The sequence below is a fragment of the Rattus norvegicus genome, chromosome 1 (genome assembly GCF_036323735.1).
Source record: "Rattus norvegicus strain BN/NHsdMcwi chromosome 1, GRCr8, whole genome shotgun sequence".
In the NCBI taxonomy this organism is placed as follows: Eukaryota; Metazoa; Chordata; class Mammalia; order Rodentia; family Muridae; genus Rattus; species Rattus norvegicus.
The window spans coordinates 49,335,112-49,357,499 of record NC_086019.1 but is presented as its reverse complement, the minus strand read 5'-3'; the positions used below and the strand labels follow the sequence as shown (position 1 = coordinate 49,357,499).

The 22,388-nt window shown below is 47.7% G+C and overlaps 1 protein-coding gene and 1 long non-coding RNA gene across 8 annotated transcripts in view; one reads left to right on the top strand and one right to left on the bottom strand.

Moving 5' to 3' along the window:
- The window catches only part of Sytl3 (synaptotagmin-like 3), a 71,599-nt gene that overhangs the window by 15,034 nt on the left and 34,177 nt on the right, over positions 1 to 22,388 (bottom strand). For 5 of the 7 annotated variants that reach the window (XM_006227888.5, XM_017589549.3, XM_039086870.2 and 2 more), the window contains exons 5-10: positions 15,838 to 15,889; positions 14,495 to 14,567; positions 12,791 to 12,869; positions 9,170 to 9,294; positions 6,126 to 6,260; positions 98 to 276 (exon numbers count right to left, since the gene is read on the bottom strand). In XM_006227888.5, coding sequence (XP_006227950.1) covers positions 98 to 276; positions 6,126 to 6,260; positions 9,170 to 9,294; positions 12,791 to 12,869; positions 14,495 to 14,567; positions 15,838 to 15,889 — 643 coding nt within the window. 7 annotated transcript variants of the gene reach the window in all.
- Positions 9,288 to 17,045, top strand: LOC120099117 (uncharacterized). The gene is made up of 2 exons (XR_005497976.2): positions 9,288 to 12,338; positions 13,924 to 17,045. It is a non-coding gene; the product is annotated as an uncharacterized LOC120099117 (long non-coding RNA).

Here is a 22,388-nt window from a genome sequence, read left to right as displayed (position 1 = left end):
GTACTATCAAAGTGTCACCGCTGTCCGATGCCAAAATTCCAATTAAAAAACAAACAAGCAAAAATCCGACAGCCACAAGGAAAATCTAACAACTTACGGATTGCACTTCCTTCTCTTGTCTTCTCCGTAGGCGAGGTTCTTACAGGTCTTGATGCAGATCTCTAAGGAATGGCTGTTAACGCAGTAATGAATGGCAAATTCTATTTCTCCAGTGACATTAGCGTTGTCAAAATTACCCATCTCCGTGCAGGTACTGTTAACGCTAATTAAGCTTCCCTGAAATCAATGGCAGACATAATAAATTAACTTCACAGCTAAGAAACACTTTGCAATTCAACTTTCATGATAAATCACAGCTCACGTGGGACACGCACCTGACTCGTGTTAAACCGATCTTCGTACCCCCGCCCCCTGCACTTGGCTAACCTAAGCTGCCACCTGGTGACTCCTAAAGCAATGGGGTATCTTTGCCAGGCCTTGTCTCGTCACATCTCAGGCTGGGAATAAAGGTCATCCCATCAAAGCCTTTATGGTGAGTCACTGGGATGGAGTAAGCCAGCTCATGTGCCATTCTGTAAGCGTAACCCTTGTGCTAGGTGGTGTCCCTGGCTGGACAGCAGACTGTAAAGCAGCGGACGGTGAGGCTGAAGGGCTGAACGTGGGAGTCGGAAAGAACTGGGCCCCAGGGCTGACCCTGCTACTCACTGGCCGTGTCAAAATCTAACAGAGAAAAATAATACTGATCTCAGAGTTATGAAGAGGACTACCTGAAATGTCTTAGGAGGGCGGACTGCAGAGATAATGATAAATTATATTTAAATTTTATGGGCACCTAAAATAAAAATGAAATTACCGTCAGATATTAGAGCAGTCTAAGCTTAAATGACGCACGAAGGTGTGTGCGTACCATCGGGTGCCTGTGCCTCAAAGATTAATTCATCTTATCACTATTACATTTACTTAACTGCCCCACTTAGGATGGAGCAGTCCATCTTGGCAAGTCGGCTTTATAGAAACAGTGAAGCCTAAATAATGTCCCTTCTAGTCCCTAACTGGCTCCTCCGTACTCTAAAACGCTCTTGAGAAGAAACCGAGAAAGCCCACAACAGACAGCCAGGACTGGCAGAGAGTGACAAAAACCACACCAAACATCTCAAAGGTCCTGGAACCTGAATTAACTAATGCCAAGAATATAACCAGAATGCAAAAACAACAACAACAACCACAAAAACCCAACAACTTTAAAACTGTATACATTCAAGGACACACGGGGACAGCAAGAATGAGCGAGGGTTAAAAAACGAAGACTGGGGAGATACGGAGAGAGGTTGTTAAAGAAGAGAGACAGAAGGAAGACAGAACAGCAGAGTTAAAGACTTCTAATCGTCATGACGTTTGTACTCAGCGACAAAGTGCTTGCCTACAACGCAGAAGGCCCTGGGTTCTATGCCCAGGACTGGGAAAACCCCAAGGAGCCCCTGGCCTAGGAAATCAGCCCAGAAGAAGTACTTTGCCCTCTGAACAAAGCTCTTCGGAGGCGGCTGCTAATCCTCACACAGAGGCCTTGTCGGGGCTCAGGTCTGTTTTCCCCAGAACATTAGCTGCAAGCCTTGAGCAGCAAATGGAGTCAACCTAAAGGTTCCGGCCAGAAAGAGCAGTGAAGATTGGCTGCCTGATTCCTGTTAATGCCACAGGCACTGTCTGTCTTAGACACAAAAGCCAACTCTCATCAAAGCAAAGAACGCCCACACGTCAGTGGTCATGGATCTCACTTGCCAGGGACCCCCCACCCCACCCCACGAAGGCCACAAGGTCATCTGCTATCACCTCAAGCAGAGTCCAGAGCCTGTCCACCTCCCAGAGGCAGAAAATCTAGGAAAATTACAGCTATGAATTTTTTTAAAGTAATAAACTCCAATCACCAAGAACACATGGAAAAGTACTACAAAGTAGGCTAGTGGGTGACAGGCAGACTTTCACCCTGGCCTGAGCCCCAATGGCTGTGCGGTCTCTAGCAGATTCTTCTCCTCGTATTAGTCCTCCTGTCGAATACAGGCTGCTTCGAAGCCACCTCTCAGTCAACTTCAGTTTTCTTTATGGTTTTATTAGATATGAACTATCAGGCCCTTCAGAATATTCTACCTTATTTTAGTGTTCACATAGTTCAAAGCATTTTATGTGTGTAGGAACCACAGTCTGTTTTCTGTTTGGCTGCTGCCAAATTTCCAAAACAATTATAAGCAACCCTGCCCTGGACATCCATGGACACACATTTGGGGCAACATCCAGGGCACTCTTTAAAAATATTTCCTGTCTATTAAATTATTCAGGAGAACCCCAGAGCTAGGAGTGAAATGCAGAGGTAAGGGGTGTGTTTGGCAAGCACGAGGCCCTTGTGGCGGAAGCCAGGAGAAGACACCTCAAGGCTTTTGGGTACATGCGTACATCTCCAACTGCCTCCAGGGAAGATGTCACCACTTCTGTTCACCTCGTTCTCAGGTGCCTGATGTGCTGGGTTTTGCATTTTTTAGATGTCATTAACATTACCCCAAAATAATATTTTGCTTCAATTTTTCCCTGATTCCACTACTCGGGAGGTTGGCTAATTGTCTCTATGTGCTGCCCATCTCTGTGTGTAAGTGGAGACTTTGTAAGCCTTTTCTAGCCCAACTCCTTACTTCTCAGAGTTGTGAATTCCTCCAGAAAGGGTCGAAACATCTTTAGACAAGAAATAACAAAGTGGTTATTTGCCTTATGGAAGTTTGAGTCCCTTAGGCAAACACTGCTTTGGTTTAAAAGAAAATGTTAAGACAACAATCTAATCTCACCATCATAAATTTGAAGGGTACGGGGCTGGGGATTTAGCTCAGTGGTAGAGCGCTTACCTAGGAAGTGCAAGGCCCTGGGTTCAGTCCCCAGCTCCGAAAAAAAGAACCAAAAAATAAAAATAAAAAAAAATTTGAAGGGTACACACCAGAAAAAAAAAAAAAAGAATCAGAAGGGAAGAGAACGGAGTTCCTTGTTGAGTTTAATCTGAGAGACTATCCTTAAAAAAAGAAAAAAGGGCCACCACATTGTCTCCCTCCTCAGTGTTGTGGCCCTAACTCTTCCTAAAAACACCTTTTAAAATTCATTTCTTGTATAATGTTTATATATGTTATACATATGTGTTCGTGTGAAGGAACACATGCCACAACACACACATGAAAGTCAAGAGGACAACCTGGGTGCTGTTCCTCACCATCTGCCTTATTTACCCCAGGCTGGCTGGCCTTGAGCTTTTGGGGCAGTCTCCTGTCTCCACCTCCCATTTCACTGTAGGGATGTTGGGATTACAGACACATGCCACAGCACCTGGCTTTAAAGAGCACTGCTCATCAGGATTATAAGTTTTACCCACTGAACCTCTGCCCAACCTTAATTCTTGAAGGTTTTCCAGGCAGGGGTCAGCTATAAGGGGAGAAGAAAGAAGGACGGTGCAAATAAAAAAAAAAAAAAAAACAATTCATACAAGAGCTCAACGAGCCTGTGGTCCTATCTGATATCCCATGATCCCTGGCTTAGTTGACCTCAAGTCCCAAAGCCCCTGTATAATTCTAGTAAACCATCTGACCCCCAGACTCTCAGGCTGCTGAGTTGTAATACTGACTAACAATGCCCACCACAGGGTCACGTGACAATGTACGGGATGAGAAGCTATGGGTGCAGGACACATAGTCTGGTAGTTACCAAGGGTCACTTGAATGACAGACACTGCTAAGAGGGCTTGGGAATTACACTCTCATGAACAGCTGGTGAAAGGCAAGAAAGTGAAGTACATTCTACGGAGAAGATGCTAAGGAGATGATAAACTTGGAGCTTGAAAGGCCCGTGACGAAGCTGGAAGAAGTCCCTTAATGGGCTGAGTCTGCCACTGGTGCTTTGCTCTTGGCATCCCACCTTCTGGAATCATGAATTTCTACCATTTTCAAATTACCAAGTCAGTGGTGTTTTGAGATAGCAACACAAAACAGATGAAAGTTACAGTTAACTGAGGCCTCACTCATGTCCCCTCATCAAATTTCTAGGCATATGGTTTTGTTTAGTAAATGAATACATAGTTGATCCCCATTCAGAATCTAGAATCTAGAATAGTTGATCTCCATCCAGAATCTAGGATCTGGAATAGTTGATCCCCATCCAGAATCTAGGATCTGGAATAGTTGATCCCCATCCAGAATCTAGGATCTGGAATAGTTGATCCCCACTCAGAATCTAGAATCTAAAATGATTGATCTCCATCCAGAATCTAGAATCTGGAATAGTTGATCCCCATCCAGAATCTAGAATCTGGAATAGTTGATCTCCATCCAGAATCTAGAATCTGGAAGAGTTGACCCCAGTCCAGAGTCTAGAATAGTTGATCCCTATCTAGAAACTGAACAGATTTTAAACATTATAAAGCCATCTTGAAAAAAGGAATAAAATAGGAAGTCTTATACCTCAAAACTTACAAATAAGACAAGGTAGTCTAGGCATGAAGACAGACCTGGTGACCAGGGGGAACTGAGTCCAGAACAGGGAGCATGCTCATAAGACTCGGTGAGACAAAATGACCAAGTCTTTATTGGAAGGATAGTCGTTTTAAAGGGGACACTGTGTTGACTAAATAGCCACATAAAATTAACCTCAACCTGTGCGTCATACCAAATGGCCAGTCAGGGGACAGGTGAAAACATCAACAAAATCTTCTTACTAAAGCGTCTAGACAGAATAGGACACTATCTTCACAGCCCATGAAGATATAAAACACAGGAACACCCACAGAAGAAAATCTTGATAAAAGAGACCATCAAACCTTAAAACACTTCCACTAGTAAGTGTTTAATACCTTTAATCCTAGCACTTGGGAGGCAGAGGGAGGGAGACCTCTGTGAGTACCAGGACAGTGTGGTCTACATAGGTTAGAGGCCAGCCAGGGCTATATACAGAGACCTTATCTCAAGACAAAACGAAACAAACTTTAAAACTTTTTCTCAAGACACACCACAGTTTTGTTACTGTTCTGGTTTGCTTTCTGTTGCTATGATAAAATCCACAACCTAGAGCAGCTTTGGGAGGAGAAGTCTATTTTAGCTTCTAGGCCATAGTCCATCGGAAGAGGGCATGGCAGGAGCTTAAGGCAGGAGCTTAAGGCAGGAACCAGGAGACAGGAACTGAAGCAGAGGTCGTAGAAGCACACTGCCTGGTATTTTGCTCAACTTGCCTTCTGATACAACCCAGGACCACCCACCCACAGGTAACACCACCCACAAAGGACTGGGCCCCTCCTTTGGATATTTGTCAAGAAAATGCCCAACAGACTTGCCCATGGGCCAATCTGATGGAGGCAGGTCCTCAGTTGGGATTCCCTCTTTTCAGATGACTCCATTTTGTATCGAGTTGACAAAAACAAATCTGCACAGTGACCGATCACCTTCTGAAGGTATACAGATGTTCTCAACAAGGTGGTATTTTTAAAAAGGTAAGAAGCCAGCCCCAACCTATTTTCAGGCGTTCCTTATCTCCAAACCTAACTGAAAATCACCTCCAGGCTCTACTGTTACCCTCTGACTATAAGGAAACAGTCTAGTCCTTCCCTGTGTCTTAGATACTTACCTATTAATATCACCATGACCGAGACAACTTATGGAGGAAAGTGCATAGGGGCCTTACAGTTTCAGAGGGTGAGTTCATGACCATCTTTACTGGGAAGGAGCATGGCAGGAGGCAGGCAGGCAGGCAGGCAGGCAGGCATAGCACTGGAGCAGTAGCTGAGAGCTTACATCTGATCCACAAGTGTGAGGCCGGGAGAACTAACTGGGAATAGCACAGGTTTTTGAAACCTCAAAGATCAAGCCAGTGACACTCCTCCTCTGACCAGGCCACACCTCTTAATCCTTCCCAAACAGTTCTACCAATGGAGGACCAAGCATTCACATGGCCCTATGGGGGCCATTCACATTCAATGTGCCACACCTTGTCTACCGGATCCTGTCTGGTTGGTTTTCTTCCCTTTTGCTGGGGATTCAACACAGCTACTTCTCTGGGCCCTGATATCTCGATAACCACACATCTTATATCAACAGTATTGGGACTAGACTCACATGTCTCAAGCCTCCAGAGAAGACAGTGCTGTGTGTTGGACTGGATGGAGGAGTGTCTTGCTTCAAAACAGGGCTGGGAGGGTGTCTGGGATCTTCTTGATGGAATGCTTTCAGAATATCGGGTGTGCTGGTCTTCTGGAGAGAGTAAACACAAACATCGTAGCCTTCATCCCCATCTGACTCAGAGTTCAGCAAACCCGGCCAGCAGGCAAGCCCGGCCTGCATGTGTGAACTGCTGTCTCTTACACACAACCTTCTAGTGCTTGAGTTGGGAGACACGTGTTTGGATTTTACACACCCTATACACCGGCAGGGCCCTGAGGCAGAGTCACTGGGGGTCGTCGTAAGCACTTGACAGGTGGGCTGTTTTGGAATACAAATAGTGTTGAAGAAGTTTTAATTCTGCTTCTAATAGTGATCATGACAGGTAACTATGTGAAATATAGTATTCATGCTGATAAATAATTTTACTTCTAATGTGCACATAAGCAGGGCAAAAGCACCTTTAAGTTGTATTTACTCCTTGTTTCTTTTGCTAGTGACTGATATTTCTTCCATAAAAACACGGCAGTGCTTCTTAGTACTAACCACTAACCTCAGGGGACGGTTTCAGTTGAAACCAGTTGAAGTAAAATAAAATGGCTATTCTGGTGCCCAGTTGTCCCAAGCTGAGAGTGTGGTCACAGGGGACATGCATTCAGTGGTGTCTACACGGCAGGGCTGTCTGTCCAGTCCCTCCTGCACTTTCTTGCTCAGGTTACACAATTCTCACAACTCAGCAGCCAACCTCTGGCCGCTGACTGCCTGAGAAGCCTCTAGTCTACCGGCTCATGCAGCAGGGGAGGGGCATGCTGGGGCTGTCACGTGACACCTACACTCAGAATGTCAACTGTGAGGCCTGCAGGGAACTTGGGATTCCCCGCATGGGGCCACATGTGCCTCTCATGACAAGAGCTGGGAGGGGAGGAGCTGGAACATTGGCCTACCCCTTCTGACCACACCATCCTCTGCTGTCTCTCCACCCGATGTCTTCATCTTTAGAGGAGACAGATTCTTCAGAGCTACTTCAAGGATAACACTAAACATCAATGAGGCCTTTCTACAGGGGACAATGCCTGGCTTGTGATTAGCCTTCAGTCAGTGCCTCCATCACACCGCCTGATCTGACTGCTCAGTGTCGTTCTTCTGGGAGACTTCTTCAGGCTTTCACTTGTCCTCACAGGGGAAACAGAAACAGCCTAAGACATTAGCATCATCTAAACCCAGCTTCGACTCCTGGAACCTTCTTTCCCTACCTATGAGCTGCTGGATGTGTTGGCTGGCTTCTGAGTAAAGCTCAGGTGTTTGATCATGTTCACGGGAGCAAGTGTCACCTCTCTGTGATAAACTAGGCAACGAAGGCGCCATCTGCCCAGGATGAAGAGCTTTGGAAATAGACCTTTCACTAGCACTGAAGAAAAGAGGTTGGCTCCAGGGACGCCACTGTGAGTCGCTTGTTTGCGCTTGGGAATTTCAAAACCCCTGCTGAGTACATCTCAAATCTTAGAGACACAAGCCATTGAAAAAGCACCAGCATCTGCAGTCCCTTATCACCCAGAAGCTCAGCAGAAATGCCCCAGAGCCTCCAAATCTGTTTCCCAGGGAGGACTCCGATGTGGGAGTCTGCATTCCAAACCAAGATGAGACCAGTTCAAACACAGCATTCTCATCTCTGGGTAGAAGCCCTAACCTGTCTAAGCCTCCATGCCTCTCATTGTAAAACAGGGCTGTATTTAATACCCACTTTTGTAGGGTTGACAGTCATGTGAAGCTCTGTATACAGAGTCTAGCACATCGTAACAAATGCTGACATTTAGAGAATCTATCTGGGAGACTTAGACGGCAGGTTAGAGACTGCAGTTTCTCACTGGCTGCATACAGGGCTCCATGCTGGGCAAACAGAGATCCCTACCATCTTCATTTTTACCAAGAGGCATCCTGGGCTCAGGCAGAAGGCAGCAGATAGAGGCAGGATGGGAGGTCTCTAGAGCAGGGGCTCTCATCCTTCCTCATGCTGTGATCCTTTAATACAGTTTCCTCATGCTGGGGTGACCACCCCAACCATAAGATTATTTTTGTTGTCATTTCATAACTGTAATTTTGCTGTGGTTATGAATCATAATATATTTCTGGAGATGGAACTTTGCCAAAGGGGTTGAGACTCACAGGTTGAGAACCACTGCTATAGAGTATGTTCCAGAAGGAAGGAGGGTTAAGCTCACCACTGTCTCAGAAAAGGACAGTCACAGTCTGGGGACAACTTGGCTGGAGCCCACAGTCACAGGGGAGGGACATGGGCCCTGTAGAACTCAGCAGGTCAAACACAATTGGGCTGGATTGGAACCAAGACATTCTCTGGAGTTCGTGCACCTGCTTTTGGCATAGCCCACACGGCAGGAAGCAGAGTGGTGGCTCCCCTAGCAGTTCTCCTTCCCCAGCGAGCCCTCTTGCTTTACATCACAGGGAAGGAGCAACCCTCTCACTTGTCCATGCATGTCCAGAGTTTGTTTTTCTTTCCACCAGAGGTCCAGGCAGAGGTTCTTTGCCTTGAATCGAAGGAAGAAGGCCTCCTAATCATGCAAGACACTTGCAGACCCCAGAAAACGGCAGGTCAGCCTGCAGGCAAGGCCTGCTTTCGGTGTGGCACTGAAACCACAGAGAGGTAGCCTTGGGAGCTTGGGTCAGGTTAAAGCCTACCCCCGATATGAACAATTCTCTGTGCTGATCTAGAATCATTCTTCTTTTTCTCTTTTCCAGGGAGGAAGAGTCTCACATTGTTTCTCAAGGCTGACTTCCAGCTCCTTGATTGAGATGCACCTCCTGCCTTAACCTCCCCAATAACTGGGAATACGGGCACAAACTGTTGCAACTGACTTGGATCTTAAATTCTGTGCCTCCTTGGGCCAAGCGTGCCTGAATATAGACTGTATATAATTAGGTTTTCCTGACTGATTAAGGTTTCCTATCAAAAGAAAATGCAGAAGACAAGCCAGAACAGTGCCTACCCTGGACGTGACGTTGACAGCAGTGTCTGACTGGCTCCGCCTCTCCGTGTGGCCCATACACTGCCTGGGGTCCATGGCCAGAAGATGCTTCTCAGAGGTCATGTCATTCTGGGACTTGGAGAGCTCTAGGAGACACGAGGTGACAGTCAAGAGCAACAAGCTTTGCCAAGACCAGAGGGAGCCCTTTTGGGGGGGGTTCCCCACCACCCACAGGTCCTAGGGCCCCGAAAGGCCACACAAAAGATGACTAGGCAAGGGTGGCAGATCCACGTGGCAGAACAAAGGACACCAGGGGTGACTGTGTCAGAGGAAAGGCTGGACCCTTTGAAGGTCTGACTGGTCACGTGCTCATGGGCAGCCGTTGTCAGGGTGAGGTTGAAACCTCTACCCAGCTTCCCCTCATCCCAACCGCCTGTCCAGACACGAGTAGCTGGCTTTTAGGGGTTCCTGACGGAGACTGTTGACAAACTACTTTCTCTTATGACCATTGGAGGGCAGTAAGATTTAAGATGGCCTAATAGTTGCTTCAGGAACTACACCCTGGAAAGATCACTTAAGCTTTGGATTCCTCAGTATGACAGCATCCAGCCATTTGGCTTCTGTGGGCTCTGTCGGATGGGGATTTGTCTTGGGACACACATTCAAATGACAAGGAACAAAGTATGGGGGGGAGACCTCAATCGAGTGGTAGCCCCAGCTTTCAGCCAGCCTCTCCCTTAAACCCCACCTCCCTTCCCAGAGTCACCCTCAACTGTCTCCATAGCTGCACTCTCTAGAGAGAAGATGTGAATTACCTATGTGATTCTAAAGTCTTTCCTTAACCACACCACATAAGAAACAGGTGATGACATTATGTTTTAGCTCTGCATTTCATTCGACATTCAGTTTATTAAGATAGGTCATGAATATTGAAATTACCTATGAGATCACTTACCAACTACACCATATCTCTGAAACCTACACCTAGGGTACATCTCACTCCGGCTACCCTCCTTGCGGGGCTCCCTTGGGAACGCATGAGCAGCACGAGTTCCAGGTCAGGCCCCTGTCTGCTGGTCCACACACAGAGACATTGCTGGGAAGAGCCCAGGCTAATGCTGCCTGCTGGCTGGCTGCTGTCATCTGCACTGTCCAGGAGAGCCTTGGAGGTCCCCCTTCCTAGACCTACCTCCCAAGGCCAGAGCACCCAGTTTGCCACCCACCTCATTTCCCAGCCTTTCTTCTGAGAACCCTCCATCCTAGCGTTCTCAAGTCTACCACCCGGGCATTGGGTGATGCCAGCAATGGGAAAAGAGTAGCGTACGGTGGAGACGCTAGTCTGCAGCAGACTGGATGTGGAGAGCGCAAAAGGCTCTTGTGTCTGGCTGTGGTAGGAACTATCTGTCATCGGTCTGTTCCCCCAGTCCTGTGACCGTACCTATTTGGTCCATTACAAGATCTTGACTCAAAGTAGAGGAAAACCCTGAGAAGTTTGGAGTTCTGACAAGTAGGTTTCCACATCAGTCTGACAGGCGGAGGGAGTGAAGGACCAGAAAGAAACACAGATTGCTCCCAAGTAGGATCAAGGGCCTCTTCCTCTGCTAAAGGGGCCCAGCAGGCGGCCATTGTGAGATCCTTATGGGTTTGATAAAGGACTGGAGTCTCTCATTTCGTCCAGCTACTTTGGACAATACTGGCAGCCAGAGGGTGTCACTCTGGGTCATTATCCTCAAACCCTGTGGTTCCAAACCAGCTTTAGCATCCTGGGCCACTGGTCCTCAGATAGCACTGGGCTCTTCACAAGTCCACCCCTGAAGGGCCCAGGTACTGATCTCTCCTCACTAAGGTCGAGCTATCTTCTGTACCCACTCTGCAGGAAACAGACGAGAAGGACACACAAAACATCAGAACACCATTGGGGGTCAACACCAATAAACGCTACTCGTCCAAGGCAGGTGGCTTTGGCTGTCCCTGTCAATGGCTGATGGCAAGTCAAGGACCACGGCTGCCTGTTACAGTTGACTTTCCGTATCCGAGGACAGCTACTTCACTCACCCCTTCTGAAGATCCATCCGTTCTCGCTACCTACCCAGACAAGGTCTCACTTGCCGGAGGTGTGTAGAGAGGGCTGCAGCAGGTGGACCTCTGTGTTAGGGCAACCATGCTGTGACACAGGTGCCCCGTCTCTTTGGATTTTGGAGGCTGAGGGATCTCAGTGTGGGGATTAATCCTGAGATACAGGTTCCATAGGGATGTGAACTAGAATTTCCAGAAAGAAGTCTGGCCTGTGTTTAATATCCTGCAAGGCTGACTGACTGATTAAAATTAGTCTGTGATTGTACAGAGTTTGAATGTTGCAGGTCCAGAGCCAAATTATCTTGGGCTATCTCTGGTTTCCTTAGCAGATAGTCATTGCCAACCTCCATGTGTAACCTAACACCCATCCTTGTGACTGAGGTAAATCCTTTTGGATATATGCACTAGCTTCCCTTGATCCGAAGGCTAAGAATGCCATCAGATAACATCTGGGGCCTATAACAGATCCCCCAGTTAGCTGTCACCCACCTGTCTTCATGTTCCCAGTAAATTTCAAAAGTGTTCTTGACTTATGACTTTCCTCATGTTATTACCACTGATTCTCTTAAAACTTATACCACCTTTGGTTGTGGTGTTTGGGGCAACCAGAGCCGCTCATCTTTGGCTCCAGAAAAAACAAAAACCAAAAACCAAAAAATGTTCTTTATTTCCTTGAAGCGAGAGCCATGTCTTTGTATTGATGGAGAATTCACATAAGCCATATGGACTTGGGCAGGGGACTGATTTAGAGGCTGCCGTGGGACCAGCACCAGCTGTCACAGCCAGGCTGATGCCTGCAGAGGGGTAAAGAGGTCCACGAAATTCAGCGGATTTCCTCCTCCTGAAAGAGACCCGGGACAGCCTACTGCTTATCTGAAGAGCAGGGCTTTCATTTCAGCTGTCTGTGTGACAGAGCTCGTGTGGAACCCAGACAACTAACTTAAATCAGACTGTACGGTTGGCTCGGAGCCAATGGCAGCAAGCCCATCCTCGGGCAGCCAGGGAAAGGGCGTGGCAAATAGAAGACAAAGAAGGAGCAGAGAAAGAGAAACACGTACCCAGTGTCCATGTGGCCTGCTCTAAACACTGCCCAGAGTGAGAGAAGCAGAAACAGGTAAAAGCACATCTGGAGAGAAGAAACTCTGAAAGTGATGGGGGGGGGGGAGGGGGCGAGGCAAGCCTGAGTTAATTGCACCTCCAGATAGGGGGGGAGGATGGGGGATCACTAACTATCACCTGCAGGGAAGTTTTCCAGGGAGAAGAACGACAAATGGCAGGTACTGGGTTCTGGCAGCTAGAAAGGCCTTGGTTTTAGATTGCTTGCAAGGTACTTTTGTTTTCATTCCTCTGGAATCCTTTGTGCTGCTGAGCTGGCAGGTTCGGGCAAGACAAGCAGGAGTCAGAGCGAGGTTGACAGACTGAAATGGCTCCTGCCCTCCACAGGGAGCTAGAGGCTGCTCCATCGACCCCTGGCTGAGGCTGCCTGGGCTGGCCTACACGGGGTGGGGGTGGAGGTGAGGTGCGAGGTGGGGGTTGGGAGGAGAACACGTCCTGAGAGTTACTTACTTCTCATCTGCGTGGTGACAGACAGAAACAAGTTTTCCACGGACTTATTAAACCCTCTGAAGTGGCCAAGTTCCTGTAACTAAAATAGAAACAGGAGACTGTGTGGTTACATCACCAGAGGTCTTGGCCCCACCGCCTCCAGGCCGCCAGCCTCCAAACACTGCAGGAGGTGAGGTGGGAAGGTGCGTGGGCGTGGGCATATGCCTGTGTGGGGGAGGGGTCAGGGCACGGCCCCCAGGAAATAGGCATCCCTGGCACGCTGCCATCTTCCTCTGGGTTTTGCAACCTCTTTAAAGGATGGAACAGTATCTATCAACAGTCCGTTCACAAGATAACAACTACCTCTCAGATGTAATGACTGACATTGGCTCAAAGATGGCACTCAGCTAATTACTGCCTGTTTGACCTCCTTCGTCTTCTAGCCCTACCCAAATCCCATGTAGAAGGCACAGAATGCGGGCGACATAGTGGCTGATGGTACCGTAGGGTGGCCAACCTGAACACAAAGAGCTCTCCCTCCCAAAAGGGAACAATGAAAAAGAAGCGACAGTAACTTTGTCAAGGTCTCATCCATCCATCTACCCATTCATTGGCCATCCATCCATCTGTTCACTATTTACTCATTGATTTCTATACCTTCCCATTCATCTGGGCATTTGTCTACCTATCCATCTATCCAATGTCCATCCGTCCATCTGTCTATCCATCCACCCATCCATCCAGTTTCTACTTGTCTATCCACTGCTTTCCTTAAAATTCCATGTACTCATCTATTGACTCACCAGTCCATTTATTCATCTGTCTGTCCACCCATTTATCTGCCCATCTGTCTGTCCGTCCATTCATCTACCCATCCATCCAGAGATCATCTATTCATACCCACTCACCCTCCATTTGTCTACCTCCTCACCATCCATTCATTCAACTATCTACCCACACAACAATCTGTTTATCCATCCTTCCAGTGTCCATCTATTCACCCAAAAATATGTGCTGAGAACATAATTATAGGAGAAAACAGACTAGGACTGTGAGACACCCCAGGGTGTCTGTGAATTTGGAAAAAGGTGAAAATGTTTTTGTTATGTGCGTTTTCCCATGTAAGACATAATTGTTCCCTTTGATGCACACAGAAATTGACGAAGATAACCAAAGCCTTACAATTTCATGGCACTCAGTTTCCAAGTACACACAGACACCATTCTGCATGGGAGACAAGTCAGAGAAAGAATTATTTCTGCTTCTCCGGTGGAAAACCAAGAAAACTCTGAGATCACACAGCTGAGTGCTTTGGGTGGAAATGGTTCTGGTACCCCTGGCACATACAAATAAGAAGATACATTCTCATTCTAGCGCGTGCACGCACACACACACACACACACACACACACACACACACACACACCTGCCCTACGCACATGCCAGATGCACACACACGTAAAGGCGGGAATGAACACCAGAGACAAGGATCAGGACAAGATGTCTCGGGGTTCAAGCAGAAGGAGCCAGCTGAGACTGCAGATGGTCCTTGGCCACAGAAAGAAATGAAAATCTCTTCTCCACCTCCAGCGCCAGTTAAGTCAGAGACACACACTCCAAGGCTGTTGAGTCAACTGTCCAGCATGCTCGCCCAGCATGCTCGCCCAGCATGCTCCTCTGGCCTTCCTCCCCACTTCCCACCCAGGTACTCAGACAGACAATTTACCCTGTTGGGGCTGCCGCCGCACTGGCTCTCACTGAGAGGTGGTGGCGTCGGAGGGACCACAGAGATTTTGCTGCTAAGGAGAAACACAAGAAAAATGGGTTAGAACTACTTAAGGCTTACAGATTTACAAATGCCTGAGTTTATCATTTCAAGTTCTTGCTTTGCGTCATTTTTAAGAAAATGACATGGCAGCGGCACTGCTTGTTGCTGCTTCTCTGTGCGCTGTGCCTGAGTATGGATGTGAGGACGTCACCGCCTTCAGCCCAGGCATCCACTTCTCCAGCACATTCTGAAGCCACTGGGGGACCTTGGCTCTCCCTCTGAGCTGCTCTTGGACCCAGGCTTCATATGTGGAGTCCTATTTGGACTATTGTATTCTTAGTGCAATCCACACCAGCACAAGAGCCAAAATGGGAAAAGAAAAGAAAAGAAAAGAAAAAAAACTCAACAATGTGAGAAAAACTGCAAGCACAAGCTGAGAGAAATAAGAACAAATGTGGGAAGGGAAATAAAAAAAGTAGAAAGTGGATGTGCTCACACGCCTGTAATCTCTGTGCTGGGTAGGCTGTGGCAAGAAGATCGCCAGCAACCCCTGGACAGCCTGGACTATACAACAATGACCAGACCACAGGGCTATACGGAAAGACAAGGAGGAAGAGAAAGGGAGAGGAGGAGGTTGAAGGGGGAAGAGGAGGAGGAGGAAGAGAAGGAGAAAGAAGAAGAGGAAGACAAGGGGGAAGAAGAGGAGGAGGAGAAAAAGGAAGAGGTGGAAGAGAAAGAGGATGAAAAGGAGGAAGAGGAGGATGAAGAGGAGGAGGGGGAGAGGAGGTTCTAAGTTCTGAGACTGGATACATTTCATCATGAACCATGGGAACTCTCAGTGACAGTCACTAAACTCAGCAGAACAGGGTGTGTGGCCTGCTGCATCAAGGCTGCCAGAGACTCAGAAGTCTGTGCAAAGATGTTAACTTCTCTTAGAACACTGGCTCAACATTTTTAACTTCAAAAGTGTTATGAGGTACATTCCCAACCAGGGAAGATGCCAGAGAAAGGAAGAAAAGTGGAAGCAACTGCTTGGTTTAGAATGGTGTCAGGTGCACCGTCCAAGACAGTTCACTCTTTACAGCATCTCGGGGGAATTTGAGGGGGACGATAGTACATGTAAACACAGGATCGCTAGAGGGCTCCTCAAGAGAATCTAGAAGCTCCTCTCGACCTTTTCCAGGAACTTTATAATTTAAGTCATGTTCCAGAGCAGTGACCTCTGAAGGTCAGGGATGTGTGAGTTCTTTCAGGTGTCCTCTGAGCTCCTGCTGACATGGGACTCTCTGTCCTGTACTCACCTCTGCCTCTGATAAGATTGTAGGAGCCTCGCCCCAGCGGTCTCGCGTCTGCCTGGGGGAGAGACAAGCCAAGGGCAGTCAGTACCAAGAACAAACTGTAGGTGATACAAACCCAGCAATCGATATATTCAAATTGTTTTTTTTTAAAGATTTATTTATTTATTATATATGAGTACACTATAGCTGTCTTCAGAACACCAGAAGAGGGCATCGGATCTCTTTACAGATGGTTGTGAGCCACCATGTGGTTGCTGGGAATTGAACTCAGGACCTTTGGAAGAGCAGTCGGTGCTCTTAACCGCTGAGCCATCTCTCCAGCCCTCAAATTGTTTTAATATAACTTCTTGTTATTAAAAAGAGATCTTTGGGGGATGACAGAAATGCTCAAAAATCAGATGGCGGAGGCAGGGTCAGATGGTGGAGGCAGGTAAAGGCACTACCCCCAAATCTGCCAACCTGAGCTTCATCCCCCCCCAAATCCACATGGCTCAGGGTACAGAAGATTCCTGAAAGCTGTTTCTGGTCACTACACATGTGCTTGGTACATTCACGCATGTGTACATGCATGCACACACACATACATACACATACACACAGACACATACACACACATACACACACACACACACATTCACACACACACTACTTAGGGCTGGAGAAATGGCTCCCACCACCCACATGGCAGTTCACAACCATCTACAACTCCAATCTCAGGCTATTCAATAATGTCTTCTGGCCTCTGTAGGCATGCATGTGGAATGTAGACTTCTATACAGACAAAACACTCATACATATAAAAAATAAACATAAAAATATAGATGTGGTATTATTGTATAGCTTTCCATCCACTGGACAACTGTTGACTTGTTAACAGCCCTGGCCACCTACCCACCCACCCATACACTTTAATCCATCATGTCTGGGAATGTCTGCTTCAATTAGAAGTTAATGTTGAATCAGATTTTCTAAATCTGGGCAATTTGAAACAATCCTTCAAGTTCCTTGGTACCTTCCCCCCAGGAAACACTGCATAATTGAATGTATCCCTTGAAATGACCCTTGTGACGAAGACTTAACCTAATCTCTTTAAAAACGTAATCTCCTTAAGTCTAGCAGAGTAACTAATTAACTTTCCTAAATCAGACCGCACCTGCCCTTTTTGTTTCATGATGTATTAAACCCTCTCAAATAAAATCTGTCTGTCCATGTTTCGTGACCTCAGTAGTTCTTGGCTACCAGCATGGGGGTGGGGAGTTAGGGGGTGCAGCAGCATGGTAGTAGGTTTGCAGCTCAAGGAGACATCTAGAGCCTCTACGCAGCCCAATTCATCAGGCCAGGGCTCTGGGAGGTCAGGGTAGCTCTTGTGTGGTTTGGAAGATTTTAATTCATTTCATAGATGTGAGTGTCAATGCTACTTAAGGACACACAGACAGAGCAGAGCAGGGTGTTGAGAACATTTGGGATGGAATGTGGGGGAGGGGGACCCTAGGAGGGAGGGACAACATCTAGAGTTAAGCCCTGGTATCAATCTCCAACCCTTAAGGCAGGATATAGCCCCAGCTTCAGGTCTTTAGCTAAGCTGGCCCCGGAAAGGGCAGGAATCCTTAAGATCATAAAGGATCTCTGTCTTCTTGTGTAGCCCAGGCTAGCCTTGAATGTACATAGTCTGAGTAGGGCTTCAACTTCAAATCCTGGTCTTCCCACCTCCCAGGGCTCAACTCGTTGGCATGTACCACTGACCCTGATTTTATGTCGTATGTTTTGAGTCTCCTTGACTGTATATATTTTGGGGCTTCATAAAAGAGTCCTCAAAGCAACCTGGGAGCATCCCTACATGCTGGTCCACTGAGGAATACTTCTCCAGTGCAAACAAAAGGCCTCTCCCAAAGGCTGGAAGTTAAACTAGTGAAAGCAGCAGGCAGTACCTGGAACCAACTTCACTGCATAGTGATGAAGTGCATAGTCACAGTCGCAGGGGAGAGCAAGGAAAGGGGAAGAAAAAGAGACAAGAAAAATGGCAACATTGTATACTCAGTAGAACCCGGGACAAAGACACAGTGACAATGGGCTCTGAGCACCCACTCCATAGCCTGTTTACCTTCCCTTCACTTCTTTCATCCTCGTGTCCTTGGATACAATACCAAGCCCTGTAATACCTGGCCCTGAGGCACCACCCCCAAGGCACTGTTGTCCCACCCCCAAGTCTAATGCTGTCATTCTGTCATCCAGGTCCTCAATCAAAAGCCCATTTGGTGTCCCTGTGATGTTCTTGTCTTGCCTGGGCTCCTCCACACCTACAGCGCTTTCCACTTCATTGCCTGGTTCCCCTGGGCCACACTTGATCTCCGTCCCTGCAATTACTGTCACCCCACCTCGTTTCTTTGGGCTACTTCCCCAGTCAGTCCCACCTCAGGCTCTTCTCAAACCCTCTAACTAACCCCAGCCTGGTTTCCATATTTCATAGTCTACTGTGGTCACTGACACTCGTCTTGCTGCTGTGTGGCAGGCTCTCTGCTGCCCCCTGCTGGTCGTGGCAAGCTGAGGACCAAGACAGAACCGGAAGCACTTAGGCTCTCAGGGGCAGGAAAGATGACTCTGTGGTTAAGAGCACTTGTTGCTCTTGCAGAGGACCAGGTTCAATTTTCAGCGGTGGCTCACGGCCTTCTGTGACTTCAGTTCTGTAGGATCTGATTCCATCTTCTGACCTCTGTGGGTACCAGGCAGGCGTATGGTATACATTCATACATGTAAGCCAAACACTCATACACATAAAATAAAATATTTAAAAATAAAAGCCCTCTCAGCTTACAACATAAATTTGCCTCAGATCCATGTGTTGTATTGTGGGGAAACAAGAGGCTACGTGCAGAACCCCAGATGTCCCTTCCCTTGTAGATCAGAACCTACAGGGTATGAGATCCTAAATTGGGGGTGACTGGGTGCACACAGGGATCTGAGGTGTGCTGCCCCCGTATGGCTTTTCTTCAGCCCTCCATCCACTACTGTTTCCTTGGACCTTTGCTTTTAGTTTTTCAAAACCACTAAATATGTTGTTGTTGTTGTTGTTACTGTTGTTGTTGCTGTTAATACATTTCTAATTCCTGTAGCCCCTTGAAGAAATGTGCACAGACAGCATTCCCTGGAGGTCAGAGAGTAGCAGGACTGGAGAGACCTGAATCCTGACCAGCTGCAGGCAGGACTGGCCAGGGTTCCTTGCAAGACTGATCCTCAGGGCAGCTGGAGTATATGTGCAGGTGCATACATGCACGAATAGACACAAACACACACACACACACACACTCACATACACACATACACACACACAATTTTGAAACATGACAGTAATAATCTCACTTTGGTGCTATTACTCTCCCCCTTTTCCTAAGTTAATACTTAGGCACCACCCAGAATGAACCCCCAGATCCTACAGCCTCCTCTGAGGGCTAGGGAGACACTTCCCACAAAGCCCACTCTGTTCTCATCTTAAAGACTAGAGGCGGGAGGGGGCGGGATTTCTGCACGCCGATCAGTGATGAAGCTGCCACAGTCCTGATCTGGTAGGGTTAGACTCTCCTAAAGGGAACTTGAACCCCAGCTGGACCTCCACACAGGGAAGACCGAAGGGAGGTGGCTGCATCATAGCAATGGAGCCAGGGCTGGGGTGAAGCTTGGAAAAGCCAAGGACAAGCAGGGGCCGCAGAGAGGAGGGGAAGCACCGTTTCACAAACACCTTGCTCTTAGGTTTCTACTGCTAGAATATCAAACAACTCTCCCTTGCCAGGAGCTCTGAAAGTAACAAAGACCATAGCCCTTTTTTTGTGGTGTGCTAGGAAGCCAGTCTAGACTCTTTATGACTTGGTCCCACCTTTCCTCTCCAGGTTCACTTGCTGCCACTACTGTCCCATATGCTCGGTCCTGGCCAGGTCAGCATCCCAGACGCACGGTGCCTAACCCATACTTCATATTCTCACTAAGCGTCTCTCCACTGGAAGTGGACCTTGTCTACATCTCTTGCTCCTGTCTTACTAAAGGTTTATTTACAGAGACACGAGGAGTCTTATGTGCTGTTTTAACTGTAAACTTGGCACAGGAAGAGAGTTTCAATCACAGAATTGTCTAGATCACCAGGTTGGCCTCCGGGCATGTCTCTGAGAGATTGTCTTGATTATTGATTGATATAGGAAGAGCCAGCCCATTATGGGCAGCACCATTCCCTAGACTGGGGCCCTGGATTACATCTGGCTGAAGAAAGCTAGGTGTAAAAAGTAAGAAAACAAGGGTGCCTTCAGTTCTCTTTGCTCTTGACTATGGTTACGATGTGACCAGCTGACTGAGTTTCTGCCCGACTTCCCTTCAGTGACAGACGATGACCTGAAATTGTGAGCCAGATGAATTCTTTCCTCCCCTAAGCTGCATTTGGCTGCTGTTATCACAGCAACAGAAATGAACCTGGACAATGAACGATTGTCATTGTGAGGCTGGTCTCTCTCACACAGTGGAACTGTGCGGACTTGTGCTTAAGTCCCTGTGCCTTCCCCATGGGCAGTCGTGTATCTGCTCATATCCCCCATTAGATTGAGCAATCTCTGAGGACATGACCCTCATCTTATTCATCTCAGCTACACAGAAGACAGCTTCCATGCAAGGAATGTTGATAGGAGCTGATGCCATCTGAATAGTAGCCTGAAGGCTTGCAAGGTCAGCTTGACTCATAGGGGGTAGCCAGAAACAAATCCAAGTCAAAAATCTGGGGAAGGATGAGGGAGGATGGGGGAGGGGAAGGGTGAGGATGAGGGAGGGGAAGGGTGAGGATGGAGGAGGGGAAGGGTAGGTGAGGATGGAGGAGGGGAAGGGTGAGGATGGGGAGGGGAAAGGTGGTTAAGGATGGGGAGGGGAAAATTGGGGGGAGGGGGAAAGGAAAGGGTGGGGTAGGATGGGAAGGGTGGTTGAGGATGGGAGAAAGGAAAAGTAGGGAGGGGAAGAGAAGGGTAGGTGAGAATGGGGGAGGGGAAGGGTGAGTGAGGGTGGGGGAGGGCTTTACAGAGTTGGGAAGCAGTAGGAAATGGACAGGGGAGAGAGTAATCAGGATGCATTATATACATCTGTAAAGTTGCCAAGGGGGAGGGGGGAGAGTCTGCTTTGGGAAGATTACTACCCACAAACACTGGCTAAAAGCAGAAAGTTTAAAGACTGGGGTCTTTATCTACTGATCATGAAATCTGACTTGATCATTTCTGCTGTCCCCAGCTTTACTGGAACAGTCTAAAGTTCCCACAGTTCAGGAGCCTGATAGGCACCCAGCACGCCTGCTGGGATCACCTTCCAGAGCTCACAGTTCCGCTCTGAGGGGCTGAGTCTGCAGGCTTTCCTTTCAGAAAGAAAAAGAGTAATCAAAAACAGGATCGTGTCTTTAGAAAGAAAGAAAGAAAGAAAGAAAGAAAGGAAGAAAGAAAGGGCTGGAGAAATGGCTCAGAGGTTGAGAGCATTGATTGCTCTTCCAGAGGTCCTTAGTTCAAATCCCAGCAACCACATGGTGGCTCGAAACCATCTGTAATGGAATCTGGTGCTCTCTTCTGGCATGCAGGCACATTTGCAGGCAGACCACTATACATAATAAATAAACGTTTTAAAAATAAGAAATAGAGCATTTCTCGGAAATAAATGTCATTTCATTAAAGATACTAGGAGGAAAGTGAACTCACACAAACTGTCAGTCACAGGTTCAAAACCACCCTTGCCTACTCTGATGACCGAGGTAGGTGGTCACTAAGTGAACGGTGCGGAGGGGCACAGGCACAGTCTTGAATGCAATTTCACACATACTCAATGGGACCTATCTCTTTAAAGATCGTATCACATTTAAATTTTTTGCATTTTGTGTATGTGCGTGTGTGTGTGTGTGTGTGTGTGTGTGTGTGTGTGTGTGTGTGTGTGCTTGTACAACACATTTTAGGACTCAATTCTCTCTGCAGAGCCTGGAGACCAAGCACAGGTCATCAGGCTTTGTGGCTGACTCTCACCAGGCTGACTTCTCCGGGATAGAGCCCAGTGCCTGTGTGTGCTAGGCAAGCAGTCTGCCACTGAGCTACAGCCCCAGCCCCCACACTTCCACTAATGTCTTAGGGTTTCTATTCCTGCACAAACATCGTGACCAAGAAGCAAGCTGGGGAGGAAAGGGTTTATTCAGCTCACACTTCCACATTGCTGTTCATCACCAAAGGAAGTCAGGACTGGAACTCAAGCGGGTCAGGAAGCAGGAGCTGATGCAGAAGCCATGGAGGGATGTTTCTTACTGGCTTGCTTCCCTTGGCTTGCTCAGCTTGCTCTCTTATAGAACCCAGGACCCCCAGCCCAGGGATGGCATCACCCACAGTGGGCTGGGTCCTCCCCCCTTGATCACTAGTTGAGGAAATGCCTTACAGCTGGGTCTCATGGAGGCATTTCCTCAAGGGAAGCTCCCCTGTCTGTGATAACTCCAGCTGTGTCAGGTTGACATACAAAACTAACTAGTACAATTAAGAAGCCCAAGTGCGGGGTTGGGGATTTAGCTC